The sequence below is a fragment of the Chiroxiphia lanceolata genome, chromosome Z (assembly GCF_009829145.1).
Source record: "Chiroxiphia lanceolata isolate bChiLan1 chromosome Z, bChiLan1.pri, whole genome shotgun sequence".
NCBI lineage: Eukaryota > Metazoa > Chordata > Aves > Passeriformes > Pipridae > Chiroxiphia > Chiroxiphia lanceolata.
This window is the reverse complement of record NC_045671.1, coordinates 20,548,314-20,561,981: the sequence shown is the minus strand read 5'-3', so window position 1 is coordinate 20,561,981 and position 13,668 is coordinate 20,548,314. Positions and strand designations below refer to the sequence as shown.

The 13,668-nt window shown below is 40.8% G+C and overlaps 1 protein-coding gene across 1 annotated transcript in view; it reads left to right on the top strand.

Moving 5' to 3' along the window:
• The first annotated feature begins 516 nt into the window (after positions 1-516).
• The window catches only part of JMY (junction mediating and regulatory protein, p53 cofactor), a 69,480-nt gene continuing 56,328 nt past the window's right edge, over positions 517-13,668 (top strand). Inside the window, exon 1 of the mRNA XM_032676071.1 lies at positions 517-1,629. Within this exon, the coding sequence (XP_032531962.1) occupies positions 790-1,629 (840 nt within the window). The 5' untranslated portion in view covers positions 517-789. The remainder of the gene's footprint in view (positions 1,630-13,668) is intronic.

Here is a 13,668-nt window from a genome sequence, read left to right as displayed (position 1 = left end):
CCACGTCTCAGTGCAGTTTACTTCAGCTATGAAATACGCAATTGCCCAAGACTGCTGGGAGCTTGCCCTTGTCGCCAGGTCTCTTAACAGAAGCTGCGCACTTTCGCAGGCTAACCAGAGCTGCAAACTCCTGCCGCACGAAGTTCGCCGTCCGGCGCTCCTGATAACAAGTCTTTTAAGTATTCTCCTTAAACCTCTAGTCAGAATTAAGCCATACAACAGCAACTAAAACCACGCTCGCCCCTCCGGCCCCTCCCGGCGCGCGTCCCCGACGCCCGCACGCTTGCGCTGGCGTCCTCAGAGAAGAGGCGGGGCGTCCTCCTGCTCCGCCCACCGCGGGAGCGCGAGCGTGGCGGTTCCGCTGAGGAGGGGCGGGGCCGCGGCGCGAGGCTCCGCCCGCCTCGCTCCGCCAATGGGGACAGGCGGCGGAGGGGGTGGGGCCGGCGCGGGTCGCGCGGGGGGCGGGGCCGGCGCGGAGTTGCCGCAGCGCCGCCGCCGCTTGTAAACAGATCCAGCCCCACGTGACGCGCGCCCGGTACCTGCGCGGGGGCGTCGGGCATTGTCCGCCCTGGGACCGGCGGCACCACGCGGGCAGCGGCCGGAGGCGAGTGCGCTCCGCCCTTCCTCCCCCGCCGCTCCGGTGGGGAACCAACGCACACCCCCCCCGCCCTCCGGCCGCTAAGATGGCTGGTAGTGGGCGGTGAGGCGGCGCGGGGCTGTGGGGCGGCTGACGGGACGGTAGCGCGGAGGGCGGGAGGCGTGTTCCCGTGTGCGGAGCCGCGCGGCGCCATGTCCGCCTTCGCCTTGGAGGAGACGCTGGAGGCCGACTGGGTGGCCGTCAGGCCGCACGCCTTCCAGGAGCGAGAGAAGCACAAGTTCGCCTTCATCGTGGCCTGGAACGAGATCGAGGGCAAGTTCGCCATCACCTGCCACAACCGCACGGCGCAGCGCCAGCGCAGCGGCTCCCGCGAGCTGCGCCGCGGCGGCCCCGAGACCGCGGCCGCTCCCAAGGCCGGCGGCCCCGCGGCGCGCAGGGACGCGGGGCCGCCCCGGGGCTGCGCCCACGCCCGGGCCGAGGCGCTGCCCCAGAGCCCGCTACGCGCCAAGTGCAGCCCGGCGCGGAGGCCGCAGCGCGGCCCAGAGGCGGCAGGTGCCCCTGAGGAGATCGAGGTGCTGGAGCTGGGGAAGGAGGAGGCGGCCGCCGCGCTGTCGCTGCCACCCTCGCCCCCGCGGGCGGGCGAGCCGGGCGCTCCCGACGCCGAGCCCGTGGGGGAGGAGTGCAGCTGGGCCGGCCTCTTCTCCTTCCAGGACTTGCGGGCCGTGCACCAGCAGCTGTGCTCGGTGAACTCGGAGCTGGAGCCCTACTTGCCTGCCTTCCCCGAAGAGCCCTCGGGCATGTGGACGGTGCTGTTCGGAGCCCCGGAACTATCTGAGCAGGAGATGGACGCTCTCTGTTACAAGCTGCAAGTTTACTTGGTCCACAGCCTGGATACCTGTGGCTGGAAGATCCTTTCACAGGTACTCTTCACCGAGACCGATGACCCCGAAGAGTATTACGAGAGCCTGAGTGAGCTGCGACAGAAGGGGTACGAGGAGGTGCTGCAGAGGGCCCGCAGACGAATCCAGGAGGTGAGACTGGTTCAGATCTCTCCACTTTGGTGTCACCTTTAGTTTAATCTGTGACATCTTTTTTCAGTCGTTGTCTTCCTTGTTCTTGTTGTCCCGTTCCTTAGTGAGAAAATGAGGCTTAACCTTTCCAAGGTCTCTGGGGCCAGGATTTAAAAAGGTGCAGATTTCCTTACTCATCTGAGTGTGGCTCAGTACTTTATTCTGTGCAATTGTAGATGTTTTTGAACAAGTATGTGATGGATTTGGCAAGATCCCATATTTTTGTTCTTGTATTGCCTTGGACGACGATGTGTTGGGGTCTGAATTTTTCTGTTAAATAGAAGCAGCAACATGTGGTGTTTGTTTTGGCAGTGCAATTTAGACACTTGAGGCCAAGAAATTCTAGGTTCCTGTAAGCTCTGGGTGTTGAATCTGGTATTTATATAGTGAGATGACGTTTTCCAGTGAAATTGGAGTAAGTACAACTTTTGTTCAGCAGATAAGTTCCTAGAGTGAGGATTTTAAAAAAACAAGCTGTCTGACCCTAGCGGTTATTTACTGTGTTACTGTTGGTAGTGTCTGTCAAGACTTGGATATTTCAGGACACGCCATGTCTTTCCCGTACCTTGCATTGTTTAGACAAAGTAGTTGAGGATTTCCTGCTAACTAACTTGTAGCATAAGCGTGTGGGGATTTTTCCACTTTCTCAGTCTTCGTGGACTGAGGTATATAAGGACCCAGATTTCCACATTATAAAAGGAGAATGTTACGCTTGTTTTTTGTTTCAGTGCCCTTGGTCCAGAATGTAACAGGATCTATCTAGATGTGACTGTGAGTATGGATCACGTTAGGCAATTCTTTATTTTTGCAAACAGCACCTTAATTCTGTTGTATGGATATAGGTCAAGTTTGGCTGGTTCAGCTACCTGCATGTATCCTACCAACATTGTATTCAAAAATGTGTAGTGGCGATTGCTTTTTCCGCGATGCAGCGCACGCATGTCTCCTTGCTGTCTGTTTTCGTGGCATAATTTTTTGTCTTTGTAGAATTCAGGCTGAGTTTTTCTTTGGTGACTGGAGTTAGAGTATGAGAAAATTGTTTTATCAATGATATAGTCATGGTAAGAACATCCAACTTATAGCATTCTTAGGTAAAAGTTTATTTTTAAACTGTTGCGTTAGGGTATGTAATTTTGATTTTTCTTTTTCTTTTCATGTCTATTTAAAGGGCCGAATTAATTCTTGATATTGGGTATACAACTGGTTATTAGTCTGGAAATTTTCAGCAGTAGTTTTAGTCCACAGAATATGGAAGCGTATTGTCTTCCACTGTTTTTTTTTGACTCCATGAATACTTGGGACTGTACACTTAGATTACACTTAGCCTTTAGCTCATCAGTTCTTACAAGAAGCTGTGCAGGACAAGGGAAATTCCTGTTAAACATTTGAAATTTTGGAACTGGGTACCTAACTTGAGACATGTGGTGTTTTTGAGGAAATGCTGATTAGGAATTACTGAGCAAGAACCATTTGTTTCTTGGAGAATCTTAATTTCTATTTTGTTGGGAGCAGTAGTATTGGCAAAAGATAAATTGGTTATCGATATACAGTGCAGGCTTTATCCATCAAGACCTATAAACTGCAACATCTTATTCTCTGTTAGTGTTCTGAACTTGGTGCAGACAAAATGGCAGAGCCTATGTATGCATTTGACTACAATCCTTTCCCATGGTAACCAGTCCAGTAGTGTACCTAAAGGCAATACAGGTGCACTTCTGTCACTGTCAGTTGTGTAAGTTGATCCTTCTTTAATTAAAGGTAGTTCATGTTGAAGAAAAGAAACCAATGGAACGACCCACTCTTTCCCTTTTGGCTCTCAGGTTTCTCTTTTCCTTATCTGTTGAGGGTTTGCTTGGTCTACAGTAAATGTCTTTCTTTTAAGCAAATACGGATACTCTTTGTCACTACAATTCTAAACAAATGAAGCAGAGGATGATGGGCAATGCTTGGTATTTCTGAAGTAAAGGGTTTTTTTTACTTTAAAGCAAACCTGCTGAATCCATGGTTTATCTCACTCTTTAATTTGCTTTTCCGTCTGTGCTTGAAATCTTCTGTTAGTTGATTGCAGGAATCTATGCAATTTTAAATAATTCTGTGTCTTACAGGAACTTTGGGGAAAAAAAGAAAGTGATTGAGCAGCATTGGTAACTGGAATGATATCTAGGAGCGCAGGGAATGTGGAGGGTCTTCATTAATGTAAAATTGTGCAAAAGACAAGCTTTGAAATCCCAAGACCTTGACTTAGCGTCTTAAAATATACCTCTGTGGTTTATAGTTATGTCGTGTATGTCTTTTTTTCCCAGGACAAATTTTTCTAAGCAGAGGATTACTTGAGAAATGCTTGCAGTTTCTGTTGATTGTATTTTTTGGGGTAGGGAGGCAAAGTGAGCAACAAAGCCTCATGTTCCTTGTTTGAGCATCCCCTACTTAACTATTTGTTACTTTTCCTAAGTTACACACAAACCACTTTATTTTCACAGCGGATAATAATTGTTGCTCTTTGTAATAGTAAATTTGATCTCGGTGTGAATTTTAAACTTAATAAGCCCGAAGAATGTTGCAAGTAGAAACAGATCCAAGATGAGTAAGTAAAATAGTTGTAGAGGAACTGTGTGACCTGGAATTTATTTCTTCTGCCTCATTTGCAGTTTTGAAATAGCACGTCTTTTATTTTTTTCAAATAAAACTATTAATTTTGGAATAGTTTAGGAATTTAATTTAATGTTAAAGTAAAAACCTGTTTATTAAGTTTATATCTGTCTTAAAAAAATTCCTCAGGTGCTCAACTAAAAAGATAAAAAGATGTTATTTCAATAGAGTATATCGCTGAATCCTTATTTGTGATTCCTGCTTCTTGGACAGTTTTTCCAAAATCTTAAACTTTTTGTCTAGAAGGCAGAAAACATTCGCCTCTGTACTCTTTCTCTCACCCGTTTCCTATGTTCCTCCTATATATAGAGGAGTTTTTCTAGGCCGTATGTACATGTTTATGAATTTTTGTGACTTTAGTAATACCAAAGATGATGGTGTATTTCCTTGTCCATGCTGTGTTCTCAAAAGGTTGAATGTAGTCACGATTTTTCTGAATAAAAAGTGGTGTTAGTATCACCTGTGATTAAGAGGGTTTGGTGGCTTAGTCATGCTACAGACATACTTCACTGCGTGTTCTTGCATAGCGAGTTGAGGATTTGGGAAGCCTATCCGTATATTACATGTGTAATTCAGCATCTTTGAATTAATGGCACCTGGGAATGTTCCTGTTCCTTATAGCTCTTAATTGCCCTGGCAGACTGAAATTTGATGGATGATACTTTACAGGATCTTGAGTACCAGGTATAAAACTAGTCAGACTTGCTTTGGTTTTCTTTGTGCTTTATAAAATCTCTGAATTCCAGTGTCTGGAGGCAGACAAAGACCATTTTGTATCTCTGTTCTGTGTGTGTTCTTTTGAATTACTGTAATACAAAAGTTCAAACACTTCAAAGTGCATGATTAAATTCTGAAGAAATTTTGAAAGCATCTTATCTTCTGTGGTTGAATTAAGACTGCCCTGGGAGAGAGGACCTACTGCTATTTTTAGTCTCCAGCTCCTGTGTAGTGTTATATTTACTAAGCATGAGAATAGCCCTGAAAACTTTTGTCTTATGTTGGTTGAGTTAATTTTCTTTTGATTCAAAGAACCTGGAAGGAAAAATAAGTGTGGGTTTGTTTTTCTTTTTTTACAGTAACAACTTATATGAGAAGAAAATGTAGGGGGTTTTTTTTGATGGAAGGCTGTATGATCACTTTAATTTCTTCTTAAATCAGATACAAGGACTTTTTAAAATTACTTTGGCAGCATCAGTAGGCAAGTTTTTTCTTTTTGTTTTGAATGAATATGTTTGTCAAATCACAGAAAGTGGTAAGAAATTGGTTATGGGATTTCACATTTGTTACTTTCCAAAGTGTATTTCTTCAATATTGTCACGTATTTCTGTTTACATTAAAAAAAAAAAAATCCAATATTTTGTTGAACTTGTTATAATATTTTAGTGAAAAATAATATTCAGGATCATCTCTGACTAGAAGAATTTTACTTCATTGCTTTTGGTTATATGTATTCAGTTCTAAAATAAATGTATATATGGTAGATAGTGGGGCATTGTGCCAAAAATGGAACTTTTCCCAAAGTAAGGTGCCTGATGGCTGTTCAATGATCTACTGCTAGGCACAATGAGCTTTAAAGAGAGCTTCAACATCAAACTCAAAAATAATTCAGAAGTAAATATAAAACATTACAAAAAAGTGTTCTGTGTTCCAGTAGCACAGAAAAAATGTTAGCAGTAGTGTTTCCATCAAACCAATGTAGCATCTTTTTATGCAAGAAGCAAAGATAACTGAATATGGTATATGAGCTGCAGTGCTAGATTTAGAAGATACATAAGGTGTCTCAGGGGAGAACAGAACACTGGTTTGGATTTCACTGTCGGAGCACAGGAGATTAAAATAAGATACACTGTGCATTTTTTTCCCTATTGACATGAGTGGAGCAGAGTTAAGACTAATGCTGAGCATTCAGGAAATTCAAGCTGTTTTTGTTTGAATGCTTCTTTTTCTGTACTCATTATTTGTTGTGTTAACTCTTGTTTCCAGTAAAACTGTTTTGCTTCTAAATCCTTTGTAATTAGGCTGTTTAACTGAACTAGTACTGTAAGTTAGAACTAAGCAAAATAAAATGTCAGCAGCTGTAGGGCATGCTCTGTAGAGCAGGCAAGTAGCCTCCAAGCTCCTAGGAGACTCCTACATGATATTGCTACTCTAACTACTACTGAGCTAATACTAGAGCTAGCTGAAAATGACTACTGCAGCCGTCTCTGAAAACATCAGAATGCTTAAAATAATGTACGTTTCTTTAAAATGTGGACAAATTATGTGTACATAGAGAAAAGGATGTCTGCTTGAAAAATTGAGAAAAGGTCTTTTCTTGACAGAACTTAAGTCTTACATGAAAATTAAGAGTACATTCTGTAGAGTATAGCAATATTAGTTAGCTAGTAAGCCTGGACTTAATTTTTAGAAACTGAAGACATCAGCTTGCCAGTCTCATAATTAATTTCCTTATCCAAATGTTTGAGAGGAAAAAAGAAAAAAAAAAGAAATGCAGTATATGCTCTGTTTAGCTGCCTAAACTGGGATTGAAGAACCATTTATATTTTGTACTTGGGGGAGTATTTCTGCTGCTCACATTATTTTGATATTCCCCTTGTTTCCATAGATGTAGAGATAGACTTTCCTCTGTTTTTTGTTTCAAGTTGTTGATAGGCAGTTGCAGCATTTTCATATGACAGAATATTTTGAAGAGTTGTGAACAATCTATGTAATAAACACTCTATAACCCATTGTGCTCCTCAGGATTCACAGCTCACTTCATTTCTCTACCTTTTAGAGATGATGTTGTGTTGTCCTTTCTTCATGTTTACCTTTGTCTTGCATATTTTTTCTCATTTTTCCCAGCATTGTTTTCTTTCTCTTCAATTGAATGTCCTCCCTTCAAGGTAAATGCCTTTTAAAACTGTTTTCTTACTCCAGTAACATCTTTGTCCTCTCCTTTTCTGGCTGAGATGGTATTACACAAGCAGGTTTAGAATTTAAAACAGACTGTTTCTAATAATTTAATCGTTTTACATTTCTTTCTGTAACATGACAAGACACTTTACAGACAGACAGTGAGGATTGTGTTTCTTGCAAATGTAAGTGCTGCTACTGCAGAGCTGAAGAAGGCATTGAAAACCAAAGATTTTCAGAAATGGCTGCACTTTTTCCTTTCTGAGGATGTGCTTTTAACAGTTCATTTTTAATATTGGTAGACACATAGCATTGCAATCCACCAGGGTATTGCTGTTCATGGAGAGGACTCAGTCCAGCTAAAGATATATCTGCCAGACTTTATCTTTGCAAGAGATGAAAACCTAACCATCAAGAATATGGTAGAGAGAGAAGGAAGAAAGGCTAGGAGGAGAGGGAAGAAGAATGATGATGTTATAAAGATATACAACTTCACTGAGTCAGTTAATATGTATATATATCTGAGCTGTTGCTCAAGAATGGGCTAAATAGGTGGTAGAATAAGGGGGGGGATTGTGGAATGTTGAGCTTGGTGCTTTAGTCATTCAGTGTATCTTCTAAGTTGGCACAGTCCTTTTTCTCCTTTATTTTCTTCAGAGGAGAATCTGAATTATTAACATTTGGTGATATTATAATGTTACTCTGTGTTATTCTGTAATGCCACACTGTATTTATTTTTTCAGTATCATACAAACGCAAGTGAAGAAAACGAACATGGCTTGAACTCTTTAGAGGAACCTGCATCTAGAACCTATTTTGCACTTTTGTTGGCAACTGGAGTACTTAGGAGTTGCTAATAATAAAACAGCTACATTGTTTCTTCTCTCTTTTCCAGAAAACAAACACAAAAATAACCCTGAGTTAAAATAACTATTTTTAGAATGTCACAAGTTTTTGTTAATGTGCTGTGTAGCAAAAGCTTGTAAATAGTATACTCTGCTGTTGTAAACAATTTATTGTGTTCGAAATTCAGTATCCAGAAGCTTTGTCCTGCTACTGGTACTTGGTCTGATAACCCTTCTAGGGAAGGGACACATGAGACTGTCAGCAACTGTTGCTTTAACTGTGTAGTGTACGCTGATCTAGATGAGTAGATGAAAAGTTTTTTGAGGAAGAGAAGTGAAGCCAATGGATATTAGAACAATTAATTTAATTACTATTAATAGTACTAATATCACCGTATCCATTCAAAACCAAGATCTTGGATAGTTCACTGAAAGCACTTGCTTTAAGAGCAGTGTTGTTTTAATAGCAAACATGCAAGAATGTTTTAAGAACAATGTTGAAAGAATTGTTGTGACTTCACAGGAAGTAGTAGTATGCTCTCATCAGAAATGTAATGGTGATATTTGCTAGAATATAGGTTAGCCTTTATGTTTAAGCACTTTCAGGACTTGAGACAGGATTATAAAAATAAAGAGAAGTCTTAATTTGTTGGGCAGGAAATTGGATGATCTCATAGTATCTTCCAGTCATAAGTTGTATCAGCTAATAAGGGAAATATGGTTTTGTTTTAATTAGTTTGCTGTTGAACCTAACCCAATTTCCATTTTCTGAAGAATTTGGATTATTATTACTTTTATCTGAAAACCTCATGAAGAATTTTAACACAGAGTAATAGATGATAACTTGAAACATCTCTGCAAATGGTCTCCTTGTTTACTAGCTTTTTCCTATAAACTGTGTCCATTATTATTAGTAACCTCTTATTAAAGGCTCGTTGGTGTAGTTTGGACTTTACTTTTGAATTAGCTCTTCTGGTTGTAGGCATAAAGGTGTTTTGATGTGAAGACAGCTTCCCTGGCTAGCTAGGCTTTGAAAATGATCATCTGGAGCCATTGAGTGTAGATGTGAGTAGAACACTGGTGGTGTATCTGCACGACTCCACTTGCCAGTAGCAAAAATTTCGGCAGATAGTGCTTTCAATTAAAAACCTTACAGTGGTAAAACCCTATTTAGGGGTTTCCTTTCTATTCTTTTCTGTTTGTGGTATTTATGTAGTAGTATCAAATGTATAGTTTCGAGGTTTTTTTCTTTGTTACATATGGGACAGACAAACATTACTCCTTCAGACAAATCTTAACACTTATCAGACTTTTTTTGTTAGGGATTTGCTTCTGGAAAGGTGTTATAAAAGACTTTCAATCATCCAACAAACTTTTTTGTTGTGTTTTAAAGGAAATTGAGTACCTTTGCTTTCTTAAATGCATAAAATAAGCAAAAAATTTCATTATCTACTGTTACAGTACTTTTCAAAATGCATTTGTAGGCTAGCGTTTATGACCTTTTGGAAAAAATTCTATGATAGTGTGAGGAAACTGGATGGGTTTAGTTTTTTTCTGTTGAAAAACGTTGTTTAAATAATCAGTTAGCATTTGTGATGACTTGCAGATAATTTATGTGGGTCATCTGAAATTAATAGTCGCACAACTTTTCATGAAACAGTATTGCGTCATGACTTGTTTTGAGCTACTTCAGGGAGAGAGTATTGTAAAAGATTTTCAGTACTTTAGAGTCATAGATTATTATGTTAGAAGGAACCTCATTGTGTCTTCTAGTTGAACCCCATGCTTAAACTAGCTTTGATTAGGATTTTCTTCTTCTTAAAAAAAAACAAAACAAAACAACGAACTTACTGTGTTTTATATCTGTTGTAAGGCAATTTAAAAAAAAAAAAAGAAGAAAAAGAAATGAATGTATAAAGTTGTGAAACTTTTGAGGGAGAGAATCTGTAGATTAGTTCTAGAAGTTTCTGGAAGTTTGTAATTTTTCTACAAGTAGCACTGTGCTTCAGAGCACAAATTTTTCAGCTTTCAGTAATGTGATACATGTTCATAATCATCAAATGTTAGAATTTTAAGTTGTACCATTTTGTCACTTCAGAGTAGTATAATTCAGCAAAAAAATCATATGTGGGAGGAGGTTAAACAATCCAAAACTACTGGCCATATTGGAGCTGTTCTGGAAGAATTGAATTAGTAGCTAAATGGTATGTATTATTTCAACTGTGTTTTACCATGCTGCTTTATTGTGCATGGATTTTATTTCTCCATAATATTTAAACTCTTTATCCTTTTACATTCATTTCTCCATAAGAATAGGAATAAAACCAACCCAAACAGTTAGCGCGACAGAATACAAGTCTGCTCACCTAGTGCTAATATGAATTGCTTTTGCCTTAAGTACTGTTCTGTTATGAAAGTGATTTAATAGCTTGTAATTTACATTGTATTTGTTGTTAAGGTAGGAGGAAAAGAAATGTGCATGATACGAGATCTGAGTATTTTCTTGGTATCTTATTTAGCCTTTTGTTATTAATAGTGGACTGTAAATATATTCTTTCTAGTGGACTTTTTTTATATGTTGTAAACTCTAAATAAAAAACCCCATAATTTCAGCTTGAAAACTTTAAAAATTACATTTAGGGATGCAAAATGCTGTTTTCTTCTTAGACCTGCCTTTCCATGAATGAGATCCTGTAGAGGTTGAAACAGTGTTGAACTCTAACAGCTTTGAAAGGACATACAGAGGGCCATTTGAGTTACTTTTCAGCTGTCACCTGGGTTTAAAGGTGGTTGTTGAAGGGAGCTGAAGAACTGGATCATGAGCTTGCCAGTGTTGTTTTCAACTTTCAGCTTTGTGTTTGTTTCTGTTCTGCTTCTCTGTCCTTGCGGTGTGCTGATGCAACTCAATAAATCTCAGTAAATTAATTCAAGAGAAACTACAAAAACAGCTTTCTGCCAGATGCCAAGTTAGTTTGTTGAAGTGTCTTTACCAAAGCCAGTGAAGTGGAGGAAGAAGGCATGTAAGAGCAGAAGGAACATGGAACTGAAGAAGAGTTGGAAGAAGAGAGGGAAGAGAGTATAGGAAGTGGAATCTCCTTTTGATAGGAGCAAGCCATTAGCTCAGCTTTAAAAAGTAAATTCACCCATACCAGTGCTTAGAATCTGGTATTATCATAGTGCTTTACTTGCTTTGAATTAGATTTTTAAAAGTCTAACAGTAGACTTATCAGATACTTGAGAATTATCTGCTGCTGTGCCAAATACATTGTAAAACTGCTGAGAGTACTAATTCTGTGCTGCTGATCTAATTCCCATGAGCTGACTTGAGGGTGAAACTTTTTAGTGGAGGTGGGTGTTTGGCTGGGGCTGTGCCCCGACGTCACAAATCTTACATGAAGGGTTTTAAGACTAGCACTTTAATACTTGCTAAGTAAGTATCTTTGTTCTGTGCAGATCTTTTTGCTTAGGCAGTTGTCAGTTTTGATGCTCTTGAGTATGCTTTCCTAACAGCATAGTTCAGAAGCAGAGAAGAAGAGGATCTGTGGACCAAAACTTAATGTATTTTGTGGCACAACATGAACACTTATGTATGTATGTTTTCAGTCTTCTGGCCTGCAGAAAAAAAATTACTTAGAACTCATTAGGACATGTGTAAAATAAATTCTTTGCCAAGCCTTCAGGGTGAGGTGTTGCCTAGGAGTCTTTCTGTTCAGAGTTACTGTGTTCCAACTGATCAGTGATTCATTAGTGACTTTATCTTTTAGTTATTTTGCCCCTTTCCAAAGGAGAGGAGTCCATAATAACTCAGAGTGCCATAACAACTCTGAAATAAAATAAACAGTTCTATTTTATTCATCAAATCATGTTATAATATAAATACCTATTTCTGTGTTGCTGACAGGAAAAAAACCCCAAACCCTAAGACTCTTATGCAATTAGCCCTTGTTTACTATGATTTTTGTAGCTTGTCTGTGGCTATGCTAAGTAACATATGAAATTCAAGCAAATACCTAGTTTTTATAGGCACTCATTTGACTTGATAGTCTAACTCGGGAGTGGCGCAGGCACATCACACAGTAAGGTAGAGTGACCAGACAAGTACCATCTTAAACAAAAACACATGGTGTTACACGTTTGTCTTGTTTACAGGAAAGGAGATGCATAGTTTTTAGTTGTTGACCTCTGGAGCATTAGGAAGAGATTTAGTGTGCCATACATTGTTGTCAGAGTTGGCAGCTTTATGCCTGAGCCTTGTGATATTCCAACAAGTTATATATATACATACAGTTCTGCAGAGATTTTTATTTAGAACATTGTGTGGGAGGAGAGAAGTTGCATTGTTCAGTAATGATGCATACATGGAAGTAATGTTTTGGCTCAGTTGGCTGCATTAAAATACTACTTTAGTTTTTCTTAGTTCAGTTCTTGTCCTTTTCTATGGAATTATAGGTAGCATCTTGAAATGAAGTTCATTTTGGTAGGCAATGTAAATGAACTTGACGAAAGTAATTGTTACTGTCCAGGAGCTCTTAACCTAACTATAAGAGAGGATAACTGATATGAGGGAAAAGAGACCAGGCAATCTGCAGTGTCCTGGTTGTAGCCTTCAGGTGTGTTCTCTTGTAGTGGGTAGATGCTGGCCACTGGGTGCCCACCAAATCTGCTCTGACTCCCCTTGTCAGCAAGAAAATGATAAGTCTCATGGGTCGAGATAAGGACAGGGAGAGATCACTCACTAGTGAGTGCCAATCAAATCAGAGTAGGATAATGAAAAATAAAACCAAATCATAAAACACCTTCACACCTCTCCTCCCTTCTTCCTGGGCTCAACTTTCTTACTGATTACTCTGCCTCCTCCCCAGGTGGCACAGGGGAACAGGGAATGAGGGTTGTGGTCAGTTCATCAGATGTTGTCTTCGTGCTCTTCCCCTGCTCCAGAATGGGGACCCACCCAGAGGAGACAGACCTTCATGAAATTCTGTAGTGTGGATCCATCTCACAGGGTGCAGTCCTTGGGGAACAGGCTGTGCCAGCATCTGTCTCCCGTAAGCGCATAGGTCCTGCCAGAAAACTGCTCCAGCATGGGCTCTTCTGTCAGTGGGGCCACAGGTTGCCAGGAGCCTGCTCCATTGTGGGCTCTCCATGGAATGGCAGTGTGCTTCAGGGCCCATTCAGCTGCTCCAGTGTGGGGTCTTCCACGGGCTGCAGGAGAATCTCTACATTAGTGCTTGAGGGAGCCTCCTGCTGCTGCTTCTTCACTGACCTTGGTGTACGCAGAGTTGTTTCTCTCACTTGTTCTTGCTCCTCTCTTGGGCTGTAGTTGTTGTTGTGCCTGCAATCTTTCCCTCTTCTTAAATGTAATCCCAGAGGTGCTGATGAACTTCACCGTGGCCAGTGGTGAGTCCATCTTGAAGCTTGCTGGCGTGGGCTGTGTTGGACATGGGGAAGCTTCTGGCATCTTCCCATAAGTGCCAACCCTGTAGCTCCCCTACTACAAAAACCTTGCCACCTACACCCGATACATCTCTGCACAGATGTACTGAGGTACACAGACTCTCTGCACACAGATAAAGGACTGTTTTAAATAGGGTTTAGAGGAAAAACGCGACTC